Source organism: Gavia stellata, chromosome 1, assembly GCF_030936135.1.
Source record: "Gavia stellata isolate bGavSte3 chromosome 1, bGavSte3.hap2, whole genome shotgun sequence".
NCBI classification, from domain to species: domain Eukaryota; kingdom Metazoa; phylum Chordata; class Aves; order Gaviiformes; family Gaviidae; genus Gavia; species Gavia stellata.
This window is the reverse complement of record NC_082594.1, coordinates 66,701,370-66,718,378: the sequence shown is the minus strand read 5'-3', so window position 1 is coordinate 66,718,378 and position 17,009 is coordinate 66,701,370. Positions and strand designations below refer to the sequence as shown.

Here is a 17,009-nt window from a genome sequence, read left to right as displayed (position 1 = left end):
AAGTTAAGACCAGTTTTGATTCTATTATTTTTTGTTCTACCCAGGCTCTCAGGACCAAAGCATTTTCCTCTCTCACTAAAAACAATCTGCAAGCATGATAATGATTATTTCTGTTGCTCATGAGGTGTTCTGCTCTCTCTAGAATATCTATTTTTAGGTACAATTATACATTATTTGCTGTATCCCTGTCGGTTACTTGCTTTGTTCTACTTAATTTCTATAAATAGGACATACGAAACAAAAGAACAACAACAATAGGCTTGCAGGACATGTCCTAAAAGCAGAAGCCCGGGCTATGACCTTCAGGAAGTTCCCAGACCACCACTGATTGTCAAGGGCAAATAGAACCATCCTGCCTTGACACTGCCTATTAATTTTCAGTTTCTAGTACAGCCATCCGTGGTTATCTTGGGTGGAGACAACTCTGTCCTGCCACGTGCTGTTAGAAGATCGTCACTCACTGATTATCTTTTTCTCCAGTATTTTCCTGCCAGGCACACATACACCTTCAAATGCTGCTCAAGTGCTTTTCCTTATCAGGACCTCGCTGCTGAAAAGAGTTGAGGGCTGAGTGACCTGAAGTGCTGTATGTAATAAATTCTGTATAATTTCAGCTTTAACATTGCTGGCCTATAGAAGTCACTTTCTGTATTACAACTTTAAATACATGGCCATCAATGGGAGACAGGCCACCCGGCAAAGCAGTCGCTACTTACAAATGAGTGCTTGTCACAGCAAGCTACAAAACTGGCATGGGAAATATAACAAAGTAAAAATCCTAGATTTAAATTGTGTTTGTATTAAATAATAGTAAAAGCAGTAGGTGGGTTCACTTTTTAAAGTGTCCTTTATTTCATAATGAACATGATGCAGCAAGGAGTGATTTTTTTGCCCCCCTTTATTTAGAATCACTTTTTCTTGCTTCACCTCCGCAAAAGCAGCATTACAGAGTTTATTCCAAAATTAGCTGTGTAAAATGTGGTTTTCTTCCCTTCTCCCAGAACAAAGTCAAGCTACAGAATCTAAGGGGAGTAGATAAAAGGGAAATGGGAATTTGGGAAGCTAGGTTGAGGTTTTTTATTGTTGTTGCATTTGTTTTTAGTGAGAGGGAAAGCATGTGAGTGACAAAATGAACAATTTTACTTCTCTCATCCTTCTTGAAATGCAGGCTTAAGGCAAAAATTTTACATCTTACTAAAACCAATTCACATAACCTTCCAGCATTTCAGAAGTATATACACCCAATTACAAGAAAAGGACACGAAACCTAGATGAACTCTATGAGTGCTACCACTCATGAAAGTAATTCAGTCTGTAAAGAGTAATTTCCGAAATGTGCAACTGGAATTTTAATCACCATCCAAAAAAATAGTGATTTTAACTGTAATATTTTAATAAATTCAGGTTTGTTGGTAGAGTAACTATGACTAGATACCTCATAGTCATAACCATTGAAAAATCATCTCTCTCCTTCCCCTCTAGTTTACAGTCCTGAAATTTCAGCCACAGCTGTGGAACAGCCTCAACTTATTTGCTGGCCAAGTTCTGTCCACAATGGCACACACAAGCCTGCTCCTATTTCTAGGCTTAAGCAGGGATGCACTGACTTATCCAACTGGAATTGTTTTATGTGTTCCCAAGACAACTGAGTATCTCTTTGAGAGCATTTTCTTAGTCTAATCTTAGGGGGGTTTTTTGTTGTTTGTTTGTTTGGGTTTTTTTTTTTTTTTAAGTTTAATCTAAATTTATGAAAGGCTATTAAACCCCTTATTTTCATTTAAAAATATAAACACAGTTGTGACTATGCAAAGGAAATGTTGGATGGGGCTTTGAGCAACCTGATCTAATGAAAGATGTCCCTACACATGGCAGGGTGGTTGGACTAGATGATCTTTAAAGGTGCCTTCCAACACAAACCATTCCAGGATTCTGCGATTCCATGATGCTATGAAAATGTTGAAAAACATTCAGTATTATTTCTTTTTGAGATATTAAAAAAATGCCACTTGAGTGCCAGCTTTTGTTTTTGTTTAAATTACAAAGAGCAGAAGAGAATGCATCAGTCCTTAAGCACGTGCAATCAGTCCACACACACTTTACCTGAAATGAGTCCCAAGAATTACTTGAGACTTGTCTCATAACATGCAGCTGTAAGGAACATTCTTCAAATGTGAGGATTATTATTTTTCAGGCTAAAAATGGAAACACCATAGAAGTAAAGAGCACTGAATTGTATGCCAGCAATTAAAAAAATAAAAACAAAATACCACTTTAAATTAAGTAGATCTGCTTACACCCTACCTCCATGAGCCTTCATTAAAGCAAAATTTCGTTATTAGCTCATTTATAACTTACTTTGGCAACCTATTCAACTGAAACTTCTTCAACAGATTTAGTATCAAAGAAAACACAAATTATTTCTGTGAAATGGAAATTTTTCAGTAGATAAATCTCTACAATTCTAGTAAACCTCCAGTTAGGTGGAGCAGTCTTCTAAATAGAATTACACGCCTTGGTCTTTGGTCAGTTTTTACATCAGTGACAGCCCTGTGTCTTGAGGAAATACACATTTTAAAACCATGTTGAATCACATTAGCTCCACAGGCTAGGTAGTAAAATAAGACTTAAATGTGCTTAGGAAATAGCACTTCATGTTCCTAACTTTTGTATACAATTATTTAAACAATAGTGCCAACCATTCAAATTATGTGGACCCAGAGCATCCTGGTCTTGTGTATGAGGGGACTGATCTTTGGAAATGATCCTTGGAAAACTAGCTGTGCTACTTACTGTGAGATGGGACTGTTAAAGTTTACCTTAGGTCTACGTAATTTAGCATTTATTCTTTAGCACTTATTCTTTAGATTCTGCTACATCTAACTTCTCCCACCACAGCTGCAATCTCTTTTGGGTTTGTTTTTTTTTTTTTATTAAGCAAGTAAGGTGATAGAGAAGTTCCAAGCCAAGGAAATTGCAAGACGATTTTACACAAATTCTAACCAAGAGTCGTATTAGTGACTTGTTATCTAAAAATAATCTCAAATGAGAAATAATTAATACTCTTTTCAATTTAAAATGTCACTAACAGGGCAAATTACAAAAACGATTAATTGTACAGCTGCTAAAAAACACACACACACGTGTGTGTGTACACACACATAGAAAAAAGGATAATTCCCCACAACCCTGTGAAAGACATGCTAGCTTTTTTCGTAGGGCCAGCCAAATTTAGGAGCAGCAAAGGAAATTGCTCAGACTTCCAGGAAAGAAGAGCAGGAGATGATTTCGTAATGTTTCCCTAGTTATTCTGCTCCTGTTTGCATAAGAAAAGGTATTCTCAAAAGCACTCTGCCCAACTCCACAAAAAGAAAGCAAGGTAGATGGATATAATTAGATTATGATGGAGCAAAGATGTAGGTCTTCTAGCCTGAATCTATAATGCAAATAAAATGGTATTCAGACTATAAGAAAAAAATATGATCTCTACGTTAATCAATATGCACACACGATTCAAGAGCATCATCATTGTTAAACAGCTCGGATCTACAACTTTGGTTCAAAAGACCTAGCTTAAGTAAAAGTAATCTTTTTCACAGTTGTCAGAAGTGAGGTCCTTGTGTGAATGAGAGAAAAGCTTACTACACATTTTGCTTTACTGTTGTGGTGGTTCATCTATTATGTTTGTATGTTTCTGATAAAGAATTTCTCCTTCCTACTTGCATAATATAATTAACTGGAGTACTCTGGGTATTTGAAATTACATGTAGACTTCAATGAGGGAGTGGATAAAAGCTTCATTGCATATCCTTTGCAAAGAAAAACAGAATCAAGAGAAATTTATTAAAATATTCTTTCCTTGAAATGAGAGAGAAGTTTTACTTGTATAACTTCACAAGCTGCATTTTGCACAGGCTGATCAGCAGCAAGTATACTGGCTTAGAAATCAGATTGCAACAACTAAATTTGTACCTGAATGTGTTTGAACTAGAGATCTCTTAGCCAAGGATCCATTTTTTTCCTTTCTCATTTTCTTTACTACCATTTTTTAAAAAAAAAAATCTCTACAGACTGTGGGTTTAGCACAGTGAATATAAAACAGCAGTTAAGACTATACCTGTGCAAGACAGAAACTGCTAAGTAATAGCTCTTCCACTGTCAAAACACAACATACACATTGACCATGTTGTATTGGCAACAAAAACCAAGTTGGTATTTTAAACTAACTGGTGCAATGTACATGGTACAGGATCCACTCAGAAGTTCTCAAACACAATTTTACAAACAGACTCAGCACCCATGGATACTTCGAAGGGAACAGTATAACCAGTGAGGTATTTCCAGATCATTTCCACAGAGGAGGGCAAGAGCACAGCCAAGGAAATAAAGTTACAGAGAGCGAGGAGAAACTTATTATTTAGAATGATAATTTAAAGGGCCAAAGATATAAGCATTTTGAAAGCTAGTACCAATGCAAACTCTTTCAACTGCAGGAAAACCAACTATGAATAGATAGGTAAAAATGCAAGTAGCATGAACCCCTATTTGTATTTCCTTTAATGGAAATACTTTGTTTGAAGTTGTTCAATGCATAAAGAGGAATTGAACGGAAAATGAGTTGAAATAATTGGTTCAGTACTTATGGTGGCCAAGAGTCTCATTTGCACATCACATAGCTTGTATGATTTAAGATGCATATAAACATACACACATATCTGTATGCTCTTCTTCATCTACATTTATTTTAACATACCTCCATACAGCAATGGCAGATAGTTGCAAAGTTGGGTATGAAAGTCACACAGCAACTTTCCAATCAAGGAAAGAGAAAAGAAAATACTTATGAAAGAAAATATAAAATGCGAATGAAAGACTGTAATGAATACATTTTCCAGAGACTTAAATGGACCTTCGAATGTCCTTTGTGAGGATTAAAAAAAAAAGGCAGAAGATGCTTTGCAATGCAGAAGAAAAAGTGGTTGCACAAATACTAACTAAAGAAAAAAGTAGGACAGGTGAAACAGTGAACCATGTAGAGAGGATGTTTAATACAGCCTAGCAACAACAAAAAAGAGTAACGACAATTCTTGCAGAGATAAGGACCTTGTTCCACAGAAAGAAAAAAACTCTAAGGGAAAAATGTAAACAGCCGGGCCTGAGGTAAAATATTAACTTCGGGGTTTATAAACTTGTTATGTGAATGATTGATTAAAAACCTCATCCACAGCTTGTCCCTCCATTAGGTTTAAGCTGAACACACGACTTCATACTCACTGCTGAGAGAGAACTAGAGCCTTCAGCATCTGTAGGAGTAGCTAGCACCTTGATCCCATCGCACTTTGCTATATTTACTAAAACCTCCAGCATTAATGTAAGTTTTTGCTTTATTTTCATATCATTTCAAGCCTAATTTGGATGTCCCTGTAACACTGTAACATTTCCATTATAATCTAGCAGAATGAAGGACACAAATTACCTTGTACCTGCAGAGGAAAAGATACCAAGAGAAAGAAGGGACCCTGATTTAGACCAAAACACAGAAAGTAGCTTGGGAAGGGCTACAGCCTTTAGCCACAGAAGCAGACTAGGCTTCATTCACTATTCAAGCAAGCATCCCACGAGACCTAGATACATCCTATTAGAGAAACTAAAGCGATTTTCAAGTATATGTTGCATTGCTGCAAAAGCCAAGAACTAAAAATTGAAGTGCATCTAAGACATTACACAATTCACCATACCCACAAAGATGCTATCTACCAAAAGTATTTGTAATCTATGGACTTTCATTTTAATGAGTTTTATGCCATGCCCTAAGATTCTATTTCCAAGACAACTTAATAATAAGCAAAAAAGTCCCCTTCACACACACTGTGAATATCTTAAGTGGCATTCCAGCAAAGCCAGTCGTAAGCACAACTGCAAGAACAAATATATCGAGTTGTTCTTGTACATAACCAAGTATCAAAATATTAGCTCTGTTCCTTTGTTCACACAACCCACACCACCACTATTTGGTACAGCACAGAAAATCAGCTGTCAGTGTCCTGCAGGAGAATATTAGGATAAAAGAACTGAAGTCCAAAGTGTAATGAAAATGCCTTACAGTCAAATTGCCCAAGAATAATAAAATACAAGAGAGGATATCATCACAGTCCACAGCAATGCAGCTGTCCTGCTATTTCAGGCAGACAAAACAGACTTCTAATAGACAGATGGTGAATAAATATAAGAAAATAGAATGAGGAACGGCTGCTCTTACTAAGCTCCATTGCACAGTGGATGTAATGAGTGCTGAAGACGCTTGTGGCTGTGTGAACTCAACAATCTTAAGACGTGAACAATCTCCAGTTGGACTCAATGAGATTTTATTCGTCTACTGCAGTCACCACTCAGTCCCCCTCTTTTCAGAAGGGCAAAATGTAAACCCTACTTACAGTTTCCTAGATAGGCTGATTCTTGCATAACACTATTATGCCCCTAGATAAGAAGGACGAGCTTGGAAAGTCAAAAAAATAAACTGCCAGAAAAGAACTGTAGCTTAAACACTATCGTCTCAAATGGAGCACGAACAGCCAACTTCATAAACAAAAGAATCTTATTTCCAAGTGTTATCACCACCCCACAGAAAACACAATCACTACCACAGACCTACACTTAGTTTAGCTTCTATGGCAGGAATAAATCATAATTAATGGTTAATTATGAGTACAACAAGATTCAGTGAGCTCTTGCCAAGCAAAGCAGTACATTGCTTTATTCCCCCATATCTCTTGATCTGATGTAGGGAGGGATTCAAAGGAAAAGGGAACAGTCATAAAGCCCAGCTTCAGGCTAGAGAGGTAAACCTCCTTTATGCTGAAGGAGGCAGGGCAGCTCTGCAAAGCCACTGATGCTCTCCCTCTCTATGTATCGGAGGGAGGGCAGGGCAGTAACTCCAGCAAGTTTGCTGCCGCACACCTGCAAGAGCTTAACCAACAAGAGGGCAGGAAAACAAACTCAGAAGCTTATCAGATACCTGCCACACAGCTTGATCAGTGAGCAAAGGCAGTATCTCCCTTTACCCATTAGCAGCCAGCTGTGGTCCCGGCATCAAGACAGATCAAGCCCAGCAACCAACACGTGCACGGCACGTAAACACAGGCCCCCACCACCTACCTGGCACAGGTTATTCGGGGGCATCTCAAAGACACTCTACACTGTCTGAACATGGCTGTCCTGCTTTTAAAGATGGCTTTATGCCTGAAAGCACGTTCCTTTGAAAAAGGCAGGTGGTGATACCAAGCCGAAAACCCAGTCCAGAACTTGGTGCTACATATGCCTGACCCCTCGCACTGAGCCGGTGGGGGAACATGGTACTGTGGTGCTTGCTCAGACACTACTTTGGTCAAGTCCAAGGTGTCAGCTTGGGCTTCATTATCGAACCTGACAGCAGAGCCAGCATCAGCGTAGCCTGTGGGCCTAGAACGGCAAGACCACAGCAACCACCAGTGCATCCACACTGCACTCTCCAACTCTCAGCAAGGGCTCAGTTAGCTCAGAGACCTCTAGGTCAGTGTTTGAGTCCTGCCTCAGTTCCAAGCACTGGGGAGCTCAGGGTAAGTACCCACAGTTCTCTTAGCACTCACTACAGGAAACTACATGTTCCTGTACTGGGCTCATCAGCAATTCCTTATTTATCTAACCCCCGTTTATTCTTTTATCTTACCCTCAATTCCATCCCATTATCCTCGATACCGGAAAATGAACTATAATATAAAATGCTTATTTACTTTTTTTTTTTTAAAAAAAACATCTTTTTTTGATAAATCCTTGAATAACAAGTCCTGGTAGTCTGTATTTTGAGTTGCTCATAAAACATGAATTTCTCCTATACGAGACCTCAAAAACTATGAAAGCACAACAGACCCAACCATACACCTAAGCAATGTCTGTAGAAGGGAACACCATAGTCTTACCTGACAGGTAAGCAAATTGTTTCTTTAACTGGTCGTGAATATCTGCAGCATAGAGGGGAATGATATCCTGATGCATGATTTCATCTGTGGAGGAAAAAAAAAAAATTTGCATTGCAAAGTCATTTTATGTAAAATTTCACAGGAGACATCACAAGAAATCATCCCAAGAACACAAACATCCAGAAAACTATCCAAGTTTTGAAAAATACGTGAAAACGTTTGGAGTCTTTCAAGTGTCTGCCAAGGGCAAACTTTGCTTTGAACAGCATATTGATAAAAGAGTAATGTGGATTTGCTGACGCTCGGAAGCAGTACAGCATGTTACTGAACCAAACACTGTAGCTAATATTCCTCAGGAATGATTTTAAACAGTGGGTTTTTTACATATCAAATTAAAATTTTATTAAAACCTTCACAACTCACACGGAGAAGAGAAACTTATGCTCCCTCTAGCCTGTTGTCTAGTATTCAAATATCCCAAAGCAACAGCGTTCAATAAGGTAGGTAGAACAGGCTTGAAAGGACATCCTCACATTGAAAACACACACACACACTCGTACCTCAGCTGTGAAAAGCATTGCTTCACCTTTTATCTCAGCCCTTCCACTTTAGCTTAATGACAAACATGCTGCTTTCCCCAAGTCTTTGTTTTCTGCCACAGTGTTTGAGCAGAGGTATTTCAAGCAGAAACCTCAGTTTCGCTGACCACGATAAAGACTGCATGACAGAGTTGCAACTATTATTGCAATTATTTGAGACCAGCAAAAAACCCCACTTACAGTTACTTCTTCCAGATAAGCAACAGCTTATACTGGGAAACAGAACATCTCTGTTCTCTTTCAGCCAGTCTGGCAGAGGAAGACCCATGACCAGTTTCAAGGTCACACACTGATCAGAGCTATTTTTCTACATCCGGTGAACTGCTGCTTGATCAGAAGACCTCTGCATACCATGCTGTCAAATCCATAAGTGGATATGTTTAACTGCTAAGTCATATTTCACCCAGACTTTCAGTTATGTCATCATCTTAATGTTTTTAACAGAAAACCGAACACAGATCGTTCAAAAGTCCAATCTCCGATGGCCAAGTCATTTCCAGAAGAGGGAACCCCGCTAAATGGAAAAAGGATTGTAGATTTTATTTTTGCTGTCAGGGCTTTTTAATATAAGGAACCCTCCTGCAGCAGTGTTTAAGAAACTAAACACCCCTGATTCTGCAAACCAATACCTGCAGGCGGACCCATTTACCTGAATATAACCTATTACATGATCAACACCGAATTTTTCGTGGGAGATGGGAAAAAGAATGTAAACACTTTGTAATATGCCATCCTGCCTACAGTCACAGGCAGAAATAATTTTCATTATTGCAGCATAAGCATGTAATAAAATAGGTGTGTTTTTCATACATAAGTAAATACGTGACACACACCATTCAAGCAGGCAAGATGTTCGTAAGTCAGGGAAACTCTTTACTTTATGTTTCCCAGATACGTAACGATCACTATTTCCTTATGTATCCATGTGATCAATCCCACTGTGGTTCTGACTCAAGCCAGGTAAAGACGCAAGCCTAGATTTGATTGCCCCAATGTTCTCTCTCATAGGAACAGCACCTTTTGCAATCAGCACAGGGCAGCCCACAACCTTGCAGTCAAATAGGGTTTCACTGAAAAGCCATTATTTTCCTCCCCCTGGTTTTAAACCCAGTTTTACCTCAAATTTCAGAGCTAGTGTGTTTGCAACTGCAGGAGCAGCACACTGTGCCTGTTCACAGATAGAAAACCTCCAGAAGCCCATCCTGCTGCGCTCTCCTCCACTACGGCACAGCCGCCTTCTCATCTTGCTGATCTGGTTTCATGCCACTCTTCAGGAAGCAGAACATGTGTTAAGATCAGAGCTGATTTTCAATAATTTGAAACAACTGAGATAACAAGTAGCAGTACAAAACAATGCTAGAAATTGCAGCTGTTGGAACTGCTGAACAGTTTGCATCCAGCAGCTTGACAGGATACACCTGAATCCACTATCAGTGCTCACAGATTTAGCCAGAAATTTCTCTCCAATACTCTGTGTGTCTCCTTTCAGAGAAGATGCAATTGTAAAAACTCATCACTCTGCATAATTTCCTTTATATTTAGCATCCCTCTAGAAAAGAGACTTCATCAGTTTGTCTGGGACTGAATCTGATTTCACTTTAAGTTTGTCCATCATTACTTGAATATGCTATTTCCTTAACAGGATAAGGTAAGGAAAGGCACACACGCTAAACAGACCGCGAGGACACACAATCCTTACACTCATGGACTTTGGGGAAAATAATTTCTTGGAAATATTGTTTAAATAGAGAACCTGCCACTTGCTACAGCCTTCAGGGACAATTTCTATTTTAGTAAAGCTAATTAAGTGCACGTTAAAATACAGAATTACTGAAAATCTGTTCACTGTTTCCTAAGGAATTTTTACAGGCCCAAACTCTGTTCCCAGTTACATGGATTAAGATTTACACAGCTCATGATCTTCCCTGTTCTACCTTGACTGCTTTACACAGCATTTTCAAAACAGAGACCTAGGAGTTTGTCTGTTTTACTGTATCTAAAATTCATGGCTGAAAAGAGATGCTTACACCAAAACATGCTAGAATATCCAGTCTTTCCTGAAGAGCTCATTTAAAAGAGTTTTCCAGAGTAGTCTGCTTAAAATATAGCCCCTGGGATTTATAATGCATCTGGTATTGTGGGTGCTAATAAACAGTAAAGCAAGGTTCTGTAAAGTTATTACTGCTTTTTTTAATCATTATTTTTAAAAACTGAACACACATAATAGTTAGGAACACACAAAGATGTTTTTTTTCCTAAGCCAACAACTGGAGGTTCTTTAAAAACCACATTATCTAGTGTTTAAATTATGAATGTCAGAGAGGACAGAAGTGTCATCTTGCTAACATAAAGGAATCAGTTAAATATGTGGTTCTCACTAAAAAAAGCCTTTCTCTTTGAAAAGATGAACCACAGTCTTGCGGATATATAATCTTCTAATTCAATTTTAAATCTTGCTTTGATAGTCCTGTCTCTATGATGGAGGAAGTTGGCTTAGAGGGGCCTGACCCCATCCCATCAAAGGCACCTGACTGCATTTCAAATGAAGCAGAATGACAGATTTAAGCACGAGGGCACAAAGATAACTTGCGCTTGAATTACCTTGTGCCAGTAAGCCCTGAAGAAACACGGATCTGAGAAAACGATCTATGTCACTCAAGTCAAAATCTTCACTTATTGGTAAAAGGCTCCTCTTTCTTTTCCGGTCAAACTGAAACTCATCATTTGGAGTTCACCCAACATGCCGAAGCAAACCCATTTTCACAGAAGACAATTCTGGAGTCTGAACAGAGCGTATCTACATTACGTGGAAAGAAGTCTCAGAACACAACTCACAAGCCTCTCGTAATAGGTTTAATCCAATTCCCACCAAGCCAGCTGGAATTACACCACCTTTTGAGTAGTTCCGCATGAAATTCTATGGCCATTACTTTATAGCAACTCAAAAGCCAACCTGTTCGTACACATACAGACACAATTATGCCTTTCACCACACATCCCAGTAGCACACTATAAAGCAAACTACAAATCATTTTTCCTCTTTCTTGCCAAGTCATCAAGATTTTCCTGAAAACACGTCTATGGCTTCTCTATGAAATTCATGCCTTAAATTGAAGAAATAATGTCTCTTTCTCAACCAGTTTTGTTTTGCTTCTCCTCTGGAACAGCCTACCCACTCAAAGAGCTGAATGCCTTTTATGAAGAGGGGTCTTCATTTGAAAAATCTCTTCATTAAAGCACCCTCCCGTCTGGTAATTCTAAATGCAAGACAATGACTTTCAGAGCAGTCCCTTCATCTCTCTCAGCCCCAAGGCAAACCTTTCATTTCGTCATTCTTTCCTCTTCATCTTGGTTCCCCGACCACCATCACTAACAGTCAACTCCTTTGTGTAGGGCCCAAAGGAGGAAGGGCCAGAGCAGCAGAGCTGGTGAAGATAGCCCTCTTCCGTGCTAAGCCACGTGCAACTAGTCAAGACGCCAAGACAGGTCTCCAGCTTTAAAACTGAATTTTAAAAATTGTCGCTGAATAGCGACGATCCCTGCAAGCTCTGTGCTCGTGTGCTCAGGCACAACAGCTGCAGACTGAGCTCCTCTGGTCCATGCGCTATTTGTAGCCACACTGGGCTGATGACAGGAGTTCATGCAAGTGTTCATAAACTACGTATTAAAACCTCATCAGTTTGAAATATCTTCAGAGAGAGTTAATTTCTATTTTGTTTGACTACACTGCAAACAAAACAAGGGGCCAGGAGAAGCAAGTGATTAAACGTCTGGAATTATCATGCAAAAGGCAGCTCTCTGCTTAAGTGTAGTTAGGAAGAAAATTATCACCCGGGTAAGACGGTGCTCTCACAACTTGTTCATTTCTAGTGACCTAAAATATCCGAAGCAAGCAGGAAATACAAATTATTCACCTCCACCAGCATCCCAATTGCTAGCACAAATAGAAATAAAGTAACCTAGCGCTCCAAACAGCTTTGTATGGCACTGGGTGTCCAAAAAATATTTTAAATGATACAGATATTTAAGAATTTTACTTGTAAAATCTTAACAGCCTACAGTCAAGCTACATCTCCCATTTCCTCTCCCATTCAGAAAAAACAGTTTCCTTTCAAGAGCCCTGGTGCATAAAAGAGGTGCTCAAATTGAGATATTTTTTCTTTTCAGCGAATCATGCTTTATGTAAGTTCCTCTTCTGTGGCATTACTAAAATCAATTCATTTTCTAGGACTGTATAGCCTATTGCCACAATATGCATCAAATAGCATGTCTATGTAGCCCATTGCTGCAACAGGCTATGCTGGAAACCCACACATTTTCAATCTTAAGTAAGGATCTAGTTGAGTCAAGCCTTGGAAGCGATACTGCCAAAGAACATCTAAAACCTTAGGAGTGATGTTCTCTCTATTATAAGCCCATGCACAGTGGACAGTGGCACTTACTGTTGGAGTGGTGTTTTTAATGACTCATGCATCAGAAGCCCTGACCATTCAGATCTTTCACAGAGTCCATGATATTTCTGCAGCATTTTTCATAATCCATAAGTTTTGGTAATACTTAAATGTTTCCATTGAAATGAACCTTGATAACTCTGCTCATTTAATCATACCTGAAGAACAACACAACTACTTAGAAGAGACATTAAGTAATCCCCAGATGCTACAATTCCAGTATTTAAATACAAGGGATGGGAACTTGTCATGTGTGAAATAACAGAAAAACAAAAAAAACTTTGTATTATATAGATGCCTCCTGAACCACCTGCTTTACCCACGTAGTTCCTGCTTCCTGTAATCACAATTAAAGAGGAAAAAAAAGTCCATCTGTTTCTTCTTTGAGACCACAGGCTTGGAGCTTTGGCACAGGACTAACTACAAAACTACGAGGATGACGGTTTGGTTTCACGTAGGGAGATTAATCAATGATCCTTCTTTAAAAACCAAACTTTTGAGGTGTACAGCAAATGCAGTGCTGCTGGGCTGGCACAAGATGACAACATGTGCAACAGTCCACATTTTCTTGACTCAAATTATGAAATACCTGCTCAAAAGCATACTTTGACAGCCAACCCAGATTTTTCTTTCTTTCAAACTCTTCTCTAAAATTTTTGGATTTGTCCACCTATTACGCATGTCAAAGGATGTATTTGTCTTTGTTATCTTCCTTCTTCCACCTCCACTTTTGCAAAACACAATAAAGTTCTCAGTCTTAGTTTGCCTAAATAATATTACCTCAAAGCACAAACGTCAGAGGAAATACAATCCTCTCGCTTTCCTGTATAGTAGATGTACTCACAGGGTACTGTGAGTGGTAAAAACAACTTCTGCTTCATCAGTCACGCCTTCTTGACACACATACTCTGTAATCCCACAGCTTCTCAGGGTTTAGCATTAAGTTTGGATATGGCTTACAAGAGTAATCAAATACTAGCTGATCTGTAACTAGAAGAAAACTATGTAATAATTAGGAAGGCAATCTAGGGATCAACACAAGACCTAGTATTTCTTTATACTTGAAGAAAATCTAAAACAAGACAAATCACATTAGAAGCTATGAAAAAAAAATGGGAGGGAGATATTGCAATGTTGCAAGAAATCGGAAAGTGTTACCAGTTACAGCATCTAATCTGTTTTGCCATGTTTTTGCTCCATACAGTGTTTAAGCGCACCTAATCCGTTTTGGTGAGAAAGAGATGTTCTTCATGCTATTTCAAGTCATGATAATTACTCCCTTCCCAAACTGAGAAGCAAGGGGAACTTTGAATCATGCCACACAGCCATATCGTAGCATAACTTTTTGTCAGCCACAAAAAGGACTTAAAGGGCAGCAACACCGATCACATGGACATACCATTTAAAAGTAAAAATTCACCTGGTGCGTATGGCATGGTCTTTCTATTGTAACAATAATATTCCTCTCAACCTCTTTCCAGGAGATCCTGAAGAAAGATAAAGAAATTTTATTTGCCTGCTAGTAAACCCTTTTCTGTTCTTGCAGGATAGTTTCAGACTGCTAGGAACCATGCTCCCAAAATATGGTTTACAAATTTTGCCAAAACTGCAGCATCATTAACTCCTTAATACTGCAAATCATGCTGAGTGTATAGTATGAAATTATTTCTAAAGTATTAGAGGTACTTAGTCACCTACAAGCGGCAGATTTTGCAAAAAGCCAAGACTCATTTTTTTTTAAATGGAGAAATATTAGATACAGCCTGAGCAGCAGAGAATGTTCCCCTAGCCAGCACTTGAGTGATAAGAATGCGAGTGACCCAGATGTGTCTCACTTAGTACTTTAGCAAACAAGCCTCCTCAGAATAACAAAAATGATAGATTTTGCCAACTGCATTTAATAAGATTTAATGCTCTGAGAAAATTATTATGGGAATTTTGCTTTCTAAGTACTAAAGCCTTGAAAAGAAGGGGAAGTCTTACAAATACGGAAAATGGAAAAATCAATTCTGAATAAAAGAACTGCATGCAAATTATAGAACTCATCTTCAGCATGACTTAAAAACTAATGATGCAATCACACAGCTTAAACACATATGCTAAAGTGGATATCTTTTCAGGCAATCAAACCAAAGATCCTTCTCCACTGAAACGACCTGCTTTCAACCCTCCCTCTGTGGAAAAAAACATATCCTAAAGCATGCCCCAAAGCTTTAACTGAAAAGTCAACACAGACAGGACCAGCTGCATGAGTACGTCACAATTCTACTAAATGGAATGCTATTTTTGTGTGATATATTGGAAGCAAGATAAGATTTTAAACAACGATTTTATTCTTGATCTGAAAATTAATCACTTTCATAAAACAGCAAAGTGGTAAAATCTAATTGCTTATTGTACACATCTATTCTGGAGAGAAATTACACTTCCCTTACTCAAGGAGGATTACCAATACGCACAGCCACAGTACAAGCCTGCACAGCACACTGCTTGAAACACTGGAAACAGGACTTGATGTTAATCATAGCATTAGGCTGCAGCACTAACAGTTGTGAAGCTGTCACAGAATGGTTTGGGTTGGAAGGGACCTTCAAAGATCATCTAGTCCAACCCCCCCTGCCATGGGCAGGGACGTCTTTTACTAGATCAGGTTGCTCAAAGCTCTATCCAACCTGACCTTGAGCACTTGCAGAGTTGGGGCATCCACAACTTCTCTGGGCAGCCTGTTCCAGTGTCTCATCACCCTCATCATAAAAAAATAAAATCTTCCTTATGTCCAATCTAAACATACCCTCTTCCACTTTAAAGCCAGTGCTACTTGTTCTGTCACTGCAGACCCTGGTAAAAGGTCTTTCTTGAATTTTATCATTTCAGTGATATGAAGGATGGCTAACGAACAATGTATTTTGTGGTACCGTGACATTAGCACTTTTCCACAGAACTGTACATCTATAAACTAATGCTTTGAAAGGGGATGTGAAGCACTTCATGGGTGTGACAGAAAAGGAAGATCTAAGTGTTCACTAAGTGGCTTATATGGAGCTGAGTACTAGTTTTCAGCTAAGACACATTTACTTGCAGCTGTTTGTAAACTTCCCAGTTCTTGGTGGGACTCTCACTGCAGATGACTTATAAAGAAGATGTGGCTGAGTTCATAACCGGACTGGCTGCCCCACCTTACCACACAGATGACAGAGTTGGTAACGAAGCAGCTCTTGAAGTACTGTGGCTTACTGCCCAATACCATTAAAAAGATGAAACCCACCACATGTCTCTCTAAAGCACTGCTAATATTAACTGCTTCAGGTAATACAGAGGCAGGACATGGTTCGGTATCTCTCGTGGGCAGCTAGAGTCCTTTAATGCAATACAGTCAGGTCTGCTGCTCACACCCAGCATTTTGCAGGCAGTATGCTAGAGGTTTGGCAGGAGCATCCTTTGCTTTATAGACACCCATTTTCACCTCTTTTAGGCCTCAAATTAAGCATCCATTAATTATCCAATCTGAGAATTTGGCACGTGGCTGTAATGACTAATCAAGTTCTGCTAAATAAAGCTCTGGCCCTGTAAGCAAGGAGTTATTTTTGATGGAAACCGACTGTGCAAAACACATCAATGAACATATAATTTCTTGGATTTATTTCAGTGTCTCATCTGCAAAAAACCATTAGATTATGTTTCTGTAACTGTAACAGTCTAACTGCATATTACCTCTGTTTTGAGAGGTTGTTTTGCTAAACTTTAAATCCAGAGATTGACAGCTTTCTCTTAAAAAAAAAAATCTGCCCTTTCGGGCATACAGGGAAATTACTTGAGCTCCCTAAAACAAAACAAAAAAAATCCCTATTTTGTGTGTGCCAAGTACAAAGTAGATGCATATTAAAAAAGTAACAAGGTTTATAAAAGCCAGGGTCTTTAAAAAGCACCATGAGTGACTGCTCTTCCATTTTCAAAGGCTTTGGGTCTTCTGCACAAAACAGAAATGCAGTAGGGCTGCATTTTGAAGA

At 38.9% G+C, this 17,009-nt stretch overlaps 1 protein-coding gene across 5 annotated transcripts in view; it reads right to left on the bottom strand.

The window, feature by feature from the left end:
- The window catches only part of MCF2L (MCF.2 cell line derived transforming sequence like), a 104,614-nt gene that overhangs the window by 63,385 nt on the left and 24,220 nt on the right, over positions 1 to 17,009 (bottom strand). For all 5 annotated transcript variants that reach the window (XM_059826938.1, XM_059826914.1, XM_059826919.1 and 2 more), the window contains one exon: positions 7,953 to 8,036. In XM_059826938.1, the coding sequence (XP_059682921.1) occupies positions 7,953 to 8,036 (84 nt within the window). Of the gene's footprint in view, positions 1 to 7,952; positions 8,037 to 17,009 lie in introns of those variants that run through there.